Source organism: Agelaius tricolor, unplaced genomic scaffold, assembly GCF_023055355.1.
Source record: "Agelaius tricolor isolate 1412-34295 unplaced genomic scaffold, bAgeTri1.0.p SCAF_4, whole genome shotgun sequence".
NCBI classification, from domain to species: Eukaryota; Metazoa; Chordata; class Aves; order Passeriformes; family Icteridae; genus Agelaius; species Agelaius tricolor.
This window is the reverse complement of record NW_027269264.1, coordinates 43267215-43284988: the sequence shown is the minus strand read 5'-3', so window position 1 is coordinate 43284988 and position 17774 is coordinate 43267215. Positions and strand designations below refer to the sequence as shown.

Here is a 17774-nt window from a genome sequence, read left to right as displayed (position 1 = left end):
ATACAAAAACTATTAAATCCTTTTAACCACACACAAACAGGCTCCAGTTCTATGCCATAAAAATTAGTTAACAGTTGCTCCTTGTTGTCCATGTGAAAACACACACATACAGAGAACATTAAACCAGCAGCAGTCTCGCTGACCACACCATGGGATGATCCAGTTATTGTTTCCCAGTAATTCAGCAAATGTCATCCCTACCAGTTGTTTTGTCTGTCTCTTTTAAAACATTAATATATTGTAACACACATTTTCCAGGAAGGCATATATGAAAATCCATGACTTTCTGCATTTCTGCTGCCTGTAAAATGCTAAACAAAAATAAAAACAAATAAACAAACAAAAAAAACTCCCTTTTTTCTTTCACACATTTCATTTTGGGGGTTATCACAGCCTGATTCAGACTGATATATTTCTCTCTATTCTCATATGTGATTATTTTGTTCAAAATCAGCCAACAAACTTTTCGCTGCTTTATTACAGGCTCAAAATAACCCCCAAAAAAGAAAAAAAAAAAACCCTCTACCTTTAGATTCCCTTTTACCTTCCTTTGAACCTATTTCACAAATTTTACTAGTGGAATTAAAGCTGAAGTTGCAATCAAGCAGCCATTAGCTAAATGGACCAAACAGCAGCTACTGCTGATTTGGACCACATACTCTGGTCACTTTTAGTCCCACTTAGTGGCCAATTCAACTATTTTTATTTAGATTACCTGATTTCCATTTGACAACTGACAGAAAGTGGGGGGGAAAAGGAATTTATTTCTCTGCCTAGTAGGTCTTTACAGTGGCAAGTGACTAACTCAAGCTGCCAGAAAATAATGTCATTGAATTCATTTCAGAAGGTTGTCTCTCTGTGAAGCACAGAGGAGACAAAAGCACAGCTTTATGGTAGAACTGCAAAATATGCTTAATCATTTGCCTTAGTTGAATTGAGTACAAAAACTACAGTGCTCTATTTCTGTACAAAAACATCTTTTCAGTACTTTACAGAGAGGCAAAAAGAAATAGCTTTACCAAACAGAGTAATAAAAAATAATGACCTATTTCAGGAACTTTTTGAGAGACTACTATAAATTTTTTAGACTTTTGATATTTAGCATCATCCGGCATCATGCCATTTTAAATTGTAATCTGACTTTATTTGAGATGGCATTGCTTTTAGGTTCCTCTTAAACCAGAAAGTGCATATTATACTAGAGATAACCAGCAGAAACACCACCAAAAATAGTATCAAATCATCCTTCAATACTCATTTAATTAAATAAATCTTTATCACAGAGGTAAATAAATTTATGGAAATCAATTTTAATACTACTTCCATGATCATGCTCTACAAAATAATTCTCCCTATGCTTACTGCAAGAAAGGTTTAGAAAAAAGCAATTATTTTTCCTATGGCTTTAGCACTTCTCTTTAAAACACATGATGATATTCAGAACTACAGAAATGAGGACAGGCAAGAAACAAAATGGTGGTACGTGCCAATGCATTGACATTTCCCAGCCAAAGTATGCCAAAGTGGGGAATGCCATAATTTCCTAGAAAAATCACTATGCCAAATTGAAAGGCAGCATAACATCATGCCTGGAATCAATGGAGTTGAAAGTTTAGAAGGCAGTGACTCAAAATTTGAACTGCCCATTTTTTGTAAAGACGGACAGTATTTATGATATTCAGCCTACATACAGCCTTCAAACAATAAGCATTCTGAGGAAATCTACTCAATGGTAGATGGTTTCAATTTCTTATAAAATAGAAAAATATAAACAAGTTTAAGTTCTCTGTCACTTCTAGAATATTAATAAATTTAAGTGCTAGTCATCAAATTCTAGTGCAGGTTTAGGTGCTTGTCAAAATTTCTAGTATTCCTTTACTTATTCCTTTACTTATTCCTTTATCAGAATAAGTGTCTTATTCTGATATTTTGGACATTTTGTAACATCATTAGGAGTCCATCCATGCAAATTGTACCAACGCCAAACACATTTTGGTCTCTGCCATTAATAGAGAGAAGATGGTTACTCTGCTGGTTGTGTCCAAAAAGGCCTTGCCACTAGCATATGTCTGTAATTACACCAGATAGTGAGGAAAAGCTGTGTTACGTTATTGTTCTGGTGCAGCTCTTCACAGAGATTGACTAGTGTTGGGTAGCAATAAGATCTTAGTGAATCATGTTATGACCATGTAAATCTTACCTCTTCCCACTGGTGTATGTATCTTATCAGTCTTGAAAGGCGCAATAAACGTAACAGGCTGAGGATTTTTGTAAATCTCACAATACGAAGTGCTCTTGCTGTCTTGTAAACCTCTGAATCCATTCCTTTTTCTACAATGAGAAAGATATAATCCACTGGTATTGATGAGATGAAGTCAACCACAAACCAGCTTTTTAAGTAATTCATCTTAATGATTTTAGGGTCCAGTATTATTTCAGAGCTGTCTTCATTTACAGTCCCAGTTCTAAAATTCATTATCAAGTCCAATAGAAAAACAGTGTCTGATGCCACATTGAAAATAATCCATGGTGTTGTTGTTTGTTCTGTGAAGAATGTGATTCCGACTGGTATAATGACAAGGTTTCCAACCATCATTATGAGCATGATTAAGTCCCAGTAAAACCTAGGAAAAAAGGAAGAAAGAGAATGGTTGATGTAATGAGGTAAAATATTACAAAACGGTCTCCATCATGCCACCAACTTCACCACCAGATTTTGTTATTCCTAAATAAATTCTTGTTGCTTTAACTCATTCAGCATATTCATAGTTAGTAAAGACACTGTAACTAACACACTTCATTATATTAATTTCCTTCTCAATGGCCTAGCAGTCCATGATATATCACACACTGAAAGGTGGGCATATGTGGCACTGAGCAGATTTATTCAGACTCCTGTCAAAACCTTTTTGAGCTTTTATATAGATAAAAACGATGTCTTGTGCCAACCAGAACTGCTTTATCAATGCAACAGTTTTCCTAAAACTTTTGTCCAAATGGAAAGCCAAATACTTAATAGATATATTAAATGTCAGTATCTCTTTTCAAATGTACTGATACAATTACTGTGCTGGAATAAGATTACAGGAAAAGGAAAAAAGCACCGAAGCAAAAAATAGAAACAATAATTAGATAACATAAAAACCTTCAGCCACGTAGTTGAACTTTCATGCATTTTTACAACCTCACAGTCTATATTCTTTCAGAGCTAACTAAGAAATGTTAGAAAAAATAGCTGCAATTTGCATAGTAATAGAAAGGGGTACTGCATTTCACCACTTTTGCTCCGGAACCATCTAAAGGCTCCCCTCCAACACTGTTAGAATATTAACCATGCTTGATACAATGTGGTAGAAGGATGGACTCATAACTCTAGTATCTGTGATGAAAATGCTGAGTAAATGCATCCATTACATAGACTATCTATCCTGATGGAAGATTTCCAGGGCACAGCCATATATACCAGATTTTAAGCAAATTATGACAAATCCTAAATGTTAAATAGTCAAAGAAAGCTGTTCTTAAGAAGTAAAAGAACTGAAATGGATACTCAAAAAAGCCTGAACCCAATGCATAATCTTTTACTCTGTTCAAGCACATGATCTGGTCAACTAAAATTGATTTGGAGAGGTAGAGAAACCAACCAACACCAGTTACCCATGGACTCATCATAGCTTCTAGAAGACTAGAGGCAGCAGTGGCTCCACAGCTATCCCTCTTCTCTGTCCCTCTGTCACAATGGGCCTGGTGCAGGGGACATGGCATGGACACACCACCAGCACAACACCTCAACACTGACTTCCAGGCCACTTCCATCACACTAATACCAGCCTCCTGACATGCAACACACCCTCATCTTGGTAAAGGTTCACGGCAATCAGCAAAAATAATAGTTAACTGGCCACAAAATATTTCAGAATCGCAAACCTAGTTTTTGCTAGACTCGCACAGAGAATAGGGATTGCATTAGATTTCAGAGATTGCTTCTTGTATTACCAAATTATCATAAAATCATAGATTGTCTTGGGGTGAAAGGGACATTAAAGATCATCCACTTACAATTCCTGTGCCATAGGCAGGGACATCTTTCACTAGACCAGGCTCCTCAGAGCTCCACCCAGCCTGTGGATCCCCACTTCCAGGGATGGGGGCATCCACACAGCTTCTCTGGGCAAACTGTGCAAGAGCCTCACCAACTTTACAAGAAAAATAATTTTTTTAATATCTAATCTAAACCTCTTTCAGTCTGAAAAGGTTTACAGAAAGGTTTACAGGAAAAACATTCCACCTTGTTCTGTCACGACATGTCCTTGAAATCAGTCTCTATCCATCTTTCTTGTAGACTCCCTTCAGGTACTAAAAGGACACACTTATGTCACACTGAAACCCTTCTTTCTCCAGGCTGAAAAATCACAAAGATTTTTATAAATTCCCTTTTTTCATGTCTACCTTGGAAGCGAATACTCCTAAGTTTACAGAGTGCTCATCAGAGAATATCAATTATTATCTGTAACTGTTAAACACACTAAAGGAAAAGCAGCATAGGATTGAGAACAGCATGAGAATTCCCAGTTTCAAAATTATTTATTCCAAGAGGCACCTGGAGAGATTAGATTTAACTATCACTTGAGAAGAGAGAAGTTGGCAATGTACCTCTAACTGGTACTCAGAAACTCTATGAAACAGACTATAAAAATTATTCCCTGTGTACCACAATGTGATTTGTGTCTTACACATTTTCAGTCTTGCAATAAATGTGATCACTGACTGCTAAAAATGTTCAATTTTATTCAGGCTGTATGCATTTTTGTTCACCATATGATATTATTCACCATATTGGGTAAAAATTCCCCAATTTCTCCTGTCTTTTTTAATTCCTGTAATACTTTTCACTGTGCTAGCTTCCTTTTCAGCAATCTGGAATTCCTTTTCAGTAATCTGGAATTACCACAAGGAACCACTGAATTCAATACATCACTACCACTGTGATCTACAAGTAAAATTACCACAAACACTTTTACAATGCTATCAACCAAAGTACTTCACAAAAGTGTTCTGGGAGAATAAACATCTTTGAGGAATCCTTTAAACTAGTGAAAAACAAACAGGAAATAATTACGACAGGTGTCCTTGCATCTGTGGCTCGCTCCTAAGCAAAGCATTGCTAACTTCAGATTGACCTTTACATTTCTCTAGCACAGTTATGCAACAAAGACTAACCAAAGCCACACAGCAACCAGCCACCCAGCCAACACAGGAGATAATACAGGACCAGGTGTTTCTAACCTATGGTAATCCATGGTTTAAAGGATCATCACGTACTGCAATTATGCAAAACACACTGGTGCTCCTGATGCTGAATGTCAGCAAAAGTGGTAGCATCAGGGCTAAAATAATATTGACTGATAAGGACTTTTGTATTTTAGCCCACAATACAATATAAGCTGATTAGTTAGTAAGAAAAAGCCTTATTATTTTTCATTTAGAAATGACTTGGACATTTCCTTGTAGGAAAATGTTTCCAAATGCTATTCTGTTGGCCATGTTTTATTCCAGGTGAGAAAAATTAGATGCAACTGCCTATATTGCCCTTCCTTGACCTGTGCAGAGAAAGCAATACAATGAGTTCCTCGCCTGCGGTTCAGAACATCCTACTATTCATCTAACAAAGAGGAAGCTGTAAAGACTCACAAGACAGTGCAATGAGCAGCCATTGACACACTGAGACAGTCCTTTGTTTCAAACTACTATTAGAATTTTTTTTCCTACTTCCCCTACCCCAGTGAGGATGGCCATGAATCTACAATTTACAATCTCAAGAGTTCCACATTTATGTAAGGTATTATAAAATGTTGGTGGAGAGCAAGGAAGAGGTAGGCTTATAATTGAAAATTTTCAAGAATCAGGAAAAAAAGCAGGAGTTAGGGGGTAATGAGATCTTCCAAAGCTCAAAATGAGAAGCAAGGATTGATCTTGACCCCACAGCATAGAGCTTATTGCTCAGCTGAAGTTAACTCAGTGAATCTACTAACAAATGCCATTAACAGAGGGTGCAGAGGTGATCACTGCACTGCATTGAACTATTCCTGAAACTTTTTAAATGCTTCTAAATGTCTCAGAGGTATAATACATCTAGGCAAAAAAATAAAGTCTTCAAGTATTAAAATATAAACCCCAATCCTGAGGCACATTTTTACAAAATTTTTTAAAATTATTTTATAGAGAAATATTGGGGGAAAAACCAAAAAAACAACAGTTACTATTTTGGAATTCTCAAAATGAATTAATAGGCCTCTTTTGATGATCTTTTCACTCATAATTTATTTACTATATTTTTAAAAATTACAGTAATAGCAGTGTTTTTTCGACTCTGGAATATGGTGCTGAAGTGTTGGTGTTTTCTTCACTGCCACAGGCTGCCCTGGATAGGATGAACAGCCTGTTCAAAGTGAGTGCCTACCCAAGCGGTGAGAAAGAGTTACTTAGTATTAATTAATCACTGTTTGTATTAGGCTTAATAATGTAAGACGCTATGAATTCTAACAGCCATTTTATTTTCCACCTTATATCCCTAACCCAGAGAAAACAGAGTCTTAAGGAAGGAAATTTCATCTCTGAATTAATTCGCCGCATAATTTGCTGTACATACAAATTCAGATTTGCTTGCCTTATTATTTCCTTTTTCTGCCCATCAACAGCAGAGTCTCAATTTCCCTGAATCAGCATAGTTGGAGATATGATTATCCTTACTGCACACCCAGACTGCACCAGCAGAAGCTGTCAGTGGTCTCACAAACTGCACAGCGGAGTGAGCGGCATCTCTCAGGCATTGAGGGTGTGAGGGGAGGCTGCAGGGCAGTCAGGGCTTTGCTTAAGTTTACATTTTCTCAGTTTCAAGAAAGACTGTAAAAACTCTGATCTTTTATTAAAAAGGAATAAGTCATAGCAGTAAAACTTCAGGAAATTCAGTCTGAACAATGAAAATAAATACTCATCTACATTACAAACTGGAAGGCCATTGAAAAAGATACTAACTCAGATTGCTTGTAAAATATCTCTGAAGCAAAAAACCTCATGCATCACAGATTAGGTTTTTTGATCTCAGATGCAATGCAATTTCACTATTGCATTGAGAGGAAAGAAAGAATCAGGAACTGTAAAAAAATTTCACAAGCTTTCCTAGAAAACTTGCTTCTTCTTTAGCTAAACATTATGATTGACTAGCAATAAACATTATGATTGACTAGCAGATGCTCAGTGAAATGAACACTGACTTTCCTCTTTGCTTTGTTTTGTATTTTTTTTAATCTCGCCTTCAAACACACCTTTATTTCCTTTGCTTTCATAGATCACTGGTTCACCTAACAGAGAAATCAATGTCCTATATAAAACAGAACAATCTTAGCAGAAATAACAGTAATTTTAAATTTTGTTGTACTATATGTTAGTGAACACTAAATTTGTAGTATTCATATCAGAATTTCATTCTCATTGGATATGTCATCTTTCTCTGGTTGTGCAACTCTATTATTCTACTAAGAGGGAACAAAGCTGGATGGCTGAAAACATCTGCAAAACACAGATAATTACTGGGATGTGTTGAAGAATGGGAGAATGAAGAAGAGAGTGTTTTCTTCGGAGGACCCAACTCTTTTAATGATTGCACAGGTGCCTGAAAACTTTCAGAAAAATTATCACTATTTTTTTTTACAACCTTAAAACAAGGATATGCCCTTCCGCCCAGCTATCCACTTTCATTCTGCCCATCTGTTTCTCTCTTACAAATACACATACCTAGAGGAAAACAAGCTGCTTCTGGGAAAAAGGCATACAAATTAAATACTAAATTTGTTCTATTTTAGCAAGAAATACTGCATTCAACATCCTCCATAGAGAAAATTCTGTTAAATGTTGCCAATCCATACTTGATTGCTTCAGTGATTTTGGGTCAGCAGCAATTTTTTTTTATTTTAACATTTCAAAACATAGAATTTACTGTAATCTATCTCTGTGACCATATTAATACAAAGGCATTAAAATTACTAGTGGAGTGCCACTATGCTTTGATGGCCTGTTTTGCACAAGCAAACAGGTCACTTCTACAGTTTTGTCATGCTTCTGCATGGATAAAACTTTCCCCATCTGCATTTAACCCATTTTGCAAAGCTTTAGGAAGACAAACCTCCAGGGTTGGTATTTTGTTTTGCTTTTAAAGAATAAACTGTTCTCCTGAAACTGTCAATTTGGATTTTTTAGGTTACTCTATTTCCACCTTGACAACTATAAGCTTATATTAAGGAAACACAAACAAGGACATGTTGCAAGGCTGAAATAAAATCTCTTTCGTGGCTCACCTCTCTTGATTGCAAAGCACACACAGAATTCTAACAGTGTGTCCTACACACCCAATGGGGATACTGAAGGGCAGAAATATGATTAAGTGACACTTTCTCAGGTGAAAATTTCATCAGCATTTGCTGTTCTTTTTCAGTTCATATCACTAGCTTAATGAATATTCACCGACATAGCAAGGTAACCTGCTAGAGCAGCAGAAAGGCTTCCTCTACCTGTCTGAGACTGGTCAGTCTGGGACAAGGCAGAGGCTGATGGTCTGAAAACTGTGTTTCCCTGGCTGAAATACAAGCAGTGCTGGACTTGGGAATCTTCCAGCTTAATGGTTTCATTCTCATGGAGACTAAAAGCAATTTAAAAAATAACCTAATAATGAAGTTTTCAGACCACCAGAAATCTTAATTTGATTTCAGAATAATACTGGAGTCCATTACTTCAAGGTTAGCCATATATACTTAAGACATCCAATGTATGTCCCTTGCAGTTTGATTTTTTTATTTATTTTTAAATTAATTATTTTTTTAAATTAATTTCATTTTATGAAATTAAATTAATTATTTTATTTTTAAATTAATTTTTTTAATTTCCTACCTCAAAAAGATATTACTAAAGTTCAGTGATACTGACTCTTCTTTTCTATACAACCACAGAATGTACCTAAAATTACAATCTTCCACAATTTCAAGAAGATTTAATTATTTTTATCTCTTTAAACCCACTTAGCAGTGGCAATTTGCAATTTGTTGCTCAGTTGTGATTCTACGCACATGGCAGATGATTAGATAAATGCAGCTCTCAGGGGACCTGATCAGAGCCCAGTGAAGCCGATGAACAGCAATTTACTACTTTGGAAAGTCTTTGGTTACATAGTCTGGCTAGGTTTAAAGCTTGAGTGCTTTGAATACTAGAAAACAAAGTCACAGTACTGACCATGGAAGGATACTACAAAACTAGTTAACTTACATATATTTATTTATTTATATATATGTGTATGCATGTACCTTTTCAGTATATTTTCAATTAATATTCAACCAGTGGAGATTTCTTCAAAAGACAAATTGGTTCTTGCTATGCATTCAGCAGCTTCCATCTGAAGTTTTAATAGTATTTTACATGCATTAACAAACTCAGTCTCAGACTCCTGAGAAATAAAGGTACAGTAAGGAGAAGTAACTGCACTTACTGCTTACAAGAGGAAAGGACAGAGAGTACAAACAGAAATTTATATAATATAGCAATATTATTTAAAAATTAGACTCTTAGTTTTTAGCCAATAATCCCCTAACACAACTGCTTGAATACTACTGATATTTGCAGTTGCTTTTCCTCCACAGAAACTTATTAAACTGCAGTGGAAAGAATTAAAGCCTGACTTCCACTTCACCTTGGGCAAGAACAGTGGATCACTGTCAGTGGAGCTCTGATAATGCTTTTGCTCTCCCTCATTTTTATTTAACTCCTCCTTTCTGAGCAACTTGATCTAGTGGGTTGCATCCCCACCCATGCCAGGGTGGTTGGAGCAACATGAGCTTCAAGGTCCCTTCCAAGCCCAGCTCTTCTATGATTCCAAGATTCTTCAGCACCCTCCTCATTAAGAAAATGTGGGTACTGCCCCTGTGGGTAGCAGACCAGAAAAAGGTGCTGATGAACAGTCAGGGCTCACAAATACATTTTTTCATAGCAAGTGCTGATTCTGTCTTTGCATATCTGATCAAATGGATATATATCACATCATCAAGACTGCTTCTGCATCAACACATGTCACAGCACAAGCATTACAGCTTCCTCCAATCCACCCCCCTCACACAAGTTATCAGACCACTGCTCTCAGAATCAGGCAACATTTTGTGTAGGGGCTGTAACTGATTTGTTTCAGTTTGATATCATCAGCCCTTAAACCAACTGAAAAGTGCCACACATTGGTTATCTAAGTGTCAGCAAATTTCTGTAGTGGATCAGTGTAAAATATGCATTCACATTCTCAAATTAGAAATGACCACTTTAAAGGCATGAAAAAAAGTTTGAAAGAGACAGATCTAAAAATATTTCAGCTGCAAAATAATCTTGAATCTCGTGTTGAAAAACTTGCATTAATTAAGAATTTTGTAGTGACAGTAATTTTAACAGTGCCATTCAGAAACATGACATTTAGGATGCCTCCATACTAAAAATTCAGAGGCTTAAATTGGAAGAAGCCTTCTGTAATTCTTCTCAACAAAGAATCAAGTGAAAAGGAAGGTAACTTCCTAATGCCCTTCCAAAAATTAGAAAGCCAATGAGTATCAAATAAGATTTTTTTCTTTAACCAATTAAATCTCAATTACCATATATATACGATAATCATGTATAATCTTTAAGTTTCTGCTGACAGGGAAAATTCTATTTTCTCTACTTCAGAGAAAGAGACAATGGGGAAGACGTCATTCAATAGCTATTGATATGCTCAGGCATAGGGTTTGGTGAGGAGACTGGCCATGATCACCAAATAATGCAGGAAAATTCATTTCTTTAATTAAAAAAAAAAAAAACAAACAAAAAAAAAACAACAAAAAAGAAAAACAAACAAACAAAAAAAACCAAACAAAAAAAAAAACAAACACACCCAAAAAATAAAAAAGAAAACCAAAGCTAGAACCACCAACTTAGATTTGACATATATACATATATAACAATTGTATTCTGGTAATCAGAGGTAAAACTGGCTTTTTGTGTAGCTGTAACATGATACAGTACATTTGGAAGAGCAGCTACCAAGTAGGACTTGGTGTATCATTTCTTGACAAAGTGCATTGAAGGCAAGAATGGGCCCTATTTTCAAACTGAAGGAAAAAAAGAGCCAGTCTTCAAATTTCATGAAGAGAAAAATTAGAGATGTGAAAAAGTGTGAAAGAACTATAGATAGACATGAAACAAGCTGATGTACTCCCACGTCATAAATGAAAACAAATATTCACGACTGAATATTTACAGTCATCTTATGTATCTACACAGATGTGCAAGATTCTAATGCAGGACCGGGTAATCAAGATATATATATCAAATTTAATTATTATTCCCCTTTACAACTATTTATAGCTGACTTTTGGCTACAAAGCCTATGTTTCCTTGACTATAAAAATAAGTACTGAAATTTCAACCCTTTAAAATCAATGACAGCACACTTAAGAATCAGTAAGTTATTTTTATATAATCCATGAATATCACACTGCAGTAAATAATTTGCTTCAAATGGTAATAAATCTAATTTATATCTGTTAAAAACATAATAATTTGTTTGTTCTGAAAATAACATCAGAAAATTATGCATGCATGTTCAAATTTATATTATAATTTTATTAACTTATACTATGATGAAAAATATTCCAATATATTTCAGACAATTTTTAGGGAAGCAACGGAAGGAGAAAGATCAGATTTATGGCAGAGCAACATGGTAAGTAATTAGGGTCATGCCACGTGCATCCTCCTTTCAAAAAACAACTGAATACCTAGAGCTTTCATCAACACCTGTGAACATCCATTGGATTTCCTCATCTATCTGTGGGCAGCTGAGCTCAGGATCTCCCACACCTCAGAGAGCTCACTTTCCCCAAGCCATACGGTGCCTCCTGAAGTGAGGTATGCTGCTGATATGTTCTCTCTCCCTAAACAAATATAAACTAGAGCAGGAACAAAATCTTGTTCCCAAGGAAGGCAATGACAAGACAAGAGAGGCGTTCTCAGTTCCCCATTCCACCAAAGCAGAACAAATCTGAGAGGTGATTTTGTTATTGGAAGTGTCCCTACCAGAGGTGCTATGCAAAGTCAATGCACAGGTTCAAATCCTCTCCAGTAGAGGAAGAAAATTATTCTGCAGTTTCAACATCCATGCTGAATGATTTTAATTCCTAAGCAGATAAAGGAGACATTTAGGTATGCACTCAAATACACTGAAAATTTTAAGATTATGGAATTTTTATTTTAATAATTTTATTAACCAAACTAATATGGACTTATCTAAAACATCAACTAATTGAAAATACAGTGTGCACAACATGTAAGAAATAAAAGGAGTAATCTTTCACAAGCTTGATTATACCTTTCCCCATGTATGTTAATTAACACTTTTTTACGGGGGGATGCACTCCACTTTTCTAATTACTCAGCTTGTATTCATATATCTCTGCTAGCCATTTGCCTTCCACAGTATTTACGCAGATACAATGTTAATTTTAACATTTCTTTAAGACTTCCCAATTTGCATACTGCACATCCCAGTGTTACCATCCTTCTGACAGCGTAGCGCTCTGCCTGCATTGCCAAAACAAATCAGCGCATTATGCAGCTAGACAGAGCAGTGATCAGATAGATCTGATATTCGCTTGTTTAAAACAAAAAGGAAAACCCAGAAGAGCAAACAAAGTAAACAAGAAAGAGCATACATTATGCTCAGAGATGCTCTAGTTACCAGCCTAAGTAACCCAGACCTTGTCAGCTCTGCCTCTGCTCCCCTCCTCGACTTTTCGTGCTGTTCACCCTCCAGAAAGCTCCGTGCAAGCTGAGCACAGCCTCATGTGCTGCTGCTGCAACCTCAGCCAAGGCTGGAGGTTTGGAATACAAACTAAATTTCTGGGGATGCAAAATCTCTGACATTTATGAACATTGGTCAGTGTAATGGAATGCAATTGCTGAATGGCCTTTTTGCTGTTTAATCCAATATAAGGAAAGAAAGAGGGGTTTTTTTCAATGACATTACTTCAGTTATTCTCAAAAAAGGAAACAAGCAAATTCCTTCCAAAAATCCCAAAGCAGCATATGTGAACTTAATATTTGAATGGTTTTGTGATTTGCAAAACAGAAGATAGCCCACATATCAAGCACCAGGAGATGCCTTTATAGCACACCTTTGCCAGCAGTACAGGAGATAATTTCCACTGCTTGCTTGCAAATAAACATGAGGGTTTATTACATTTTATCACAGATATATGCAATAATGACACACAACTGAGATCCTAAAACCAGTATGTATTAAATTTACAAACTGTATGTAGAAAGTGTTTATTGAATTACAGCAGATTATTTGCTTGAAATACATTTGTTAAGTGTTTTGTTTTAAATTAGTCATATGAAATGGTTATTGAGCCACTGGAAGATACATTTTACCAAGACCTAGATTAATTTAAAATTCTGTTCTATCTTCATTGAGACAGAATCATCTAAAGTGAAGTTGTTATACAAAATACATACACTAGATAAAAGTTTTTCCTCTGCACTGCCTTTATTCATTTTTGTAACAGAGCAAGTCACTTTAGGCACCAGAATAGCATGTCAGTTTGCAGACTGAAAAATGAAAGATTGCTAAAGATATTAAGATTTGAAAATTTATTCAAACTTAACTACAGGCTTTGTTATATGCCTCACCTATAAATATTTATCAGAAAAAATATAAAAGGGAATTATTTAATAATCTGCTTCTTCACTTTTTATTTTGGTAGAGTGACTTTGACAGATGACTTTGAAGTCTCTTCATGCAAAAATTCTTTCTCCAGTCTTTGGGTTCAAACAAAACAGTCTGAATTCCTTTCAATGGGCTGGTCTTGACATCAGACACCCACTGCGGGTTAGGGGTTGCAGGGGGAAGTGTCTGCGCCCAAGTAAAGTTGCCTCTAATTGTAGCCACTGATAAGCAGCTCTAAAATAAGCACTCAAAGAAACTTTGGTCAGGCACCCATGACCTGAACTATAAACAACCACAAGAATACCAAGGAAGCTCTTTACTTCCATACTGATAGATGACTCTTGTTTTGACACAGCAAAGCAAAATGAGCTGCCCTTTCTGTGGTGAATAAAACACCAGATGTCCATCCTTATCTTTCATCCATATTCACTCAAAATGCAGTTGCCTAAATATAATAAATAGGTTTCTGCCTTTCAGCAAATGAAAACATTTTACTTTGGAGATCTCATAAGAGGTTTTAGCCACAAGCCAATATTCCTCAGAAAGACAAAATCTAATTTAGCCAAATATTTATGTTTCATTTTTTGGAGGACAGTGAGTTATGAACTAATCAAATGCGTTTAAACTAAAGATGTGTAATAATTAGAACTGCCAAATAGATATTAATAATTTATTGGTGGAGAACAGCAAGAAATTAAGAGTGAAAAATTAACAGAGCTTTTCTTCATAATCTTAGAATATACATTGATCTGTAAATTGCAAATTAAAATATATAATACAGCAAAACTGGAAGCTGAAACATATTTGCATTATTCTGACATACTAGTTCTGCAAAATACACAGCACCCATGGGCGACGTTTTTTAAAAATCAGGTTTACCATTTTGGGCTCCTTATGACTGGAATTCTGAAAGATGTTCAGGCATGGAGTCCAGATGATTACAAGTATCTAGCTCCTGGAATTCAAAGATAGATGGGCTCCTGAGTCCCATTTCAGATCTTCATCTAACATCCTATAGATTTGCACATTGTGTAGAGCACTGGGTAAAACTGACACTTTCAAAGCCGTTCCAGAAATGGAAAAATTTGTGCTGGAAACACGAAACCAAGTTAAATACCATATTCCATTTGCTCATTTTGCCAGTGGCACAAAATCAGCATGCACATTCAACGCAGACAAACTGCTATTCAGTGACACTTCACGGAATCACGAGTCAGCAGCCCCAGCAGGAACATCTGCCACCATTTTAGGCAGATCCATGGTACCTGCATTCCCAGGCTACACAGCTAGCTCTCCTTCCCCGAAGCAAATCTGAACTCTGTCGTGCTATGAGGAACAAGTGTGGGAGTGGAAGTTCACTGCAGCTCTCCCATCCATTCCACAGAAAGATAAATTTGGTCTAGCCTGTGGAGAATGTAGAAGTTGGCTGCAGCTTAGAAATTACAGAAACAGCCATAGTCACATCAAGCAGTGCTCATACAGGCCTGGGGAATGAGGGGGATGGTGGTGGAAATTGCTGAATAACGCTGACTGATTGTATAATACTGACGGAGTATTCCTCAGACCTGTCTTAATGAGAATCATCTCTCGACAAAAAAAAAAAAATTAGCATGCTTGTGAACAATGAAGAACAACACACAGGCAGACTACAGAAAATCTAACTTTAGGAAACAAGAATAGAGAATAGTTTAAGGTTAAACAAGAAATTTTAAACTCATAGTTAGTGCCTTTAAATAGCAATGTAAAACCAGAGACATTTAATTGGATTCAGTCACAATTTATGTTGTACTTAATTCACATCTATCTAAATGATATGTATATGAAATAATAAAATTATTACATCCTGGATTTAATTATTTTCAACACAAAAACTTGAAATTGTTTTTTGACTTCTTTTTCCATTGCAGAGAGATGAAGCATGCTAATAAATTTATTACTTCAACAAATAAACAGTAAGAACATGTACAAATCCTACTGAACTTTTCAACACTCAGCAGTATATCACTGGATTTAATATTCTGTTCCAAATTTCAAAGCCACATTTAATTTAGCAAAAACAAGTATTTCATATATTACTGGCAGAATGCATGCAATTAAAAGTCTGTTTGGTCATGTGGGCACCTCATGCTTAGGTTACTCATCTCTCACTTTTCCCACACATTCAACATCTACTGCTTAATAAGCCATCGGATTTCAGACATTTTCAATTCTGACCCTTTTTAAACGCTCTGATAGATTGCCTACCATCTGGCAGTGCTTACTCTTGGTACCACACTCCCTTTGCATTACAAAACTGTGCTTCTGATAATTATATCTTTAATGTGGTAGATGTATGCAAGACTTGAATTCCCATGCTGGCAGTATACAAGCTGAAGGGACAATTTCGGCCGAGCGCCTGTGTAGCAGTGCATGGTAACAATATGTTCAACTGCATCACGGTGCAATTCTCAACAAAAGGCTGCTAACCTGTCCGAGTCAAGGGAAATGGAAAATATACGTGAAGTTTTTTTGGTTTTTTTTTTTAATTACTACAAGGCATTTTACAAACTGCAAGAGGCTATGAAAATACCTAAACTGACTTCTCCCTGCTAGTTTGAACAAACAGCTCAGTATCTTCTAGCTAACAGACTGAGTAAGAATGGAAAACTACACAGCAGAACAAAAAATTTTAAAAATAAAAAATCAGTGCATTGTTTCCATTTATTTAAAGGAATGCATTATATCTTCAGAAAGAGATGTAGGAGGATGAAGAGAAGACAGAATGAGGGGGGAAAGGAAGCTGTTTCCAAAAAATACTCTTTCAGGGACTACATCCATGCCCTCCTAGGAACTTTTGAATGCAAATTCCCTGTAGCATGATTTCACAGACTGAAAATTAAACCATAAGAAATGCTATAAACAAAAGAAAAAGTAGGATTCAGTACTTTAGCAGTCATCTAGATAAGACCTTCCATGAACACTGTATACACAGCTCTGAAAAACAGCACTTAAGAACACTTGGTAAAGTGGGTATATGAGAAAGGTACCCAATTAAGAACTGAAGTTTGAGGTATATACTTGATTTATTTTGCTTCTTTTGTTCTGTTTCCAAGTTTCAATCTACCAGACTAATCCCAAGCTGGAAAAGCAATTCCTTTTCCTACCACTGGGCTTGTCTGGCACTAAAAGCAAGGTGAACCCGAGTGGCAGACAAGCTTGGCTCTTACCTTCACTGAAAAATCAAGTGCAAAGAAGCCCATATGCAGCTATTCCAATGATCCTGTAGCACTGGATGTGTTTGGGGAACCCAGAGGCTTGCAAGCACCTACTGCCAGGCAGTAATAAGATGTTTAGGGAGTAGCAGCACCTGCTACAGGTTTCATATCAATTTCTCTTCCAGACCTAAATAATAAGTCCTCCTGGAATGAACAACTAGATGGAAATCACTTAAGAGCCTGATGGAAAACCTCTAACTAACCGTGTGAAAGCTTGATTGCATCTCTATGGTTTTGCAGTCATGCTTTTATTCCATCTCCTGGGTAGAGCTGGATAGATCTTACTCTGCGTATCTTGTAAAATTCTGTGTATTTTCCACAGCTTTTCCCTAGGACAAGATAGACCAATTTATTATTTATTATTGGGGTCTCATTATATATTACTCTAAATTTACTGCGATCCACATATCTGCATTAAGGTCAGATCATTTCATCACCACACTGTCTATTGCTGCAGTCATGCCATCAAGAGAGGTGCTTCTTGGAGGATCTGGTAAATTAGTGCAAGATGCAATGGAACCAGCTAAGGAAACATGATTATTTCCACACCTTAGTCTGCTGATATAAGAGGGCAAAAAAACTGGAGGTAACCAGGGTACAACATGTATAGAATTGATACTGTGAGAGCACAGTTTATTTCTATGGCACTCTTTATATACTGGAGCTTTAGTGCAAATGTAAGATTCAGTGATTTTCAGGAAAAATTGGATGAAAAAGCGTACTTTCATGTA

The 17774-nt window shown here is 36.2% G+C and overlaps 1 protein-coding gene across 1 annotated transcript in view; it reads right to left on the bottom strand.

The window, feature by feature from the left end:
* HCN1 (hyperpolarization activated cyclic nucleotide gated potassium channel 1) overlaps window positions 1–17774 on the bottom strand; it is a 194306-nt gene that overhangs the window by 167994 nt on the left and 8538 nt on the right. Inside the window, exon 2 of the mRNA XM_071425443.1 lies at window positions 2201–2624. Within this exon, the coding sequence (XP_071281544.1) occupies window positions 2201–2624 (424 nt within the window). The remainder of the gene's footprint in view (window positions 1–2200; window positions 2625–17774) is intronic.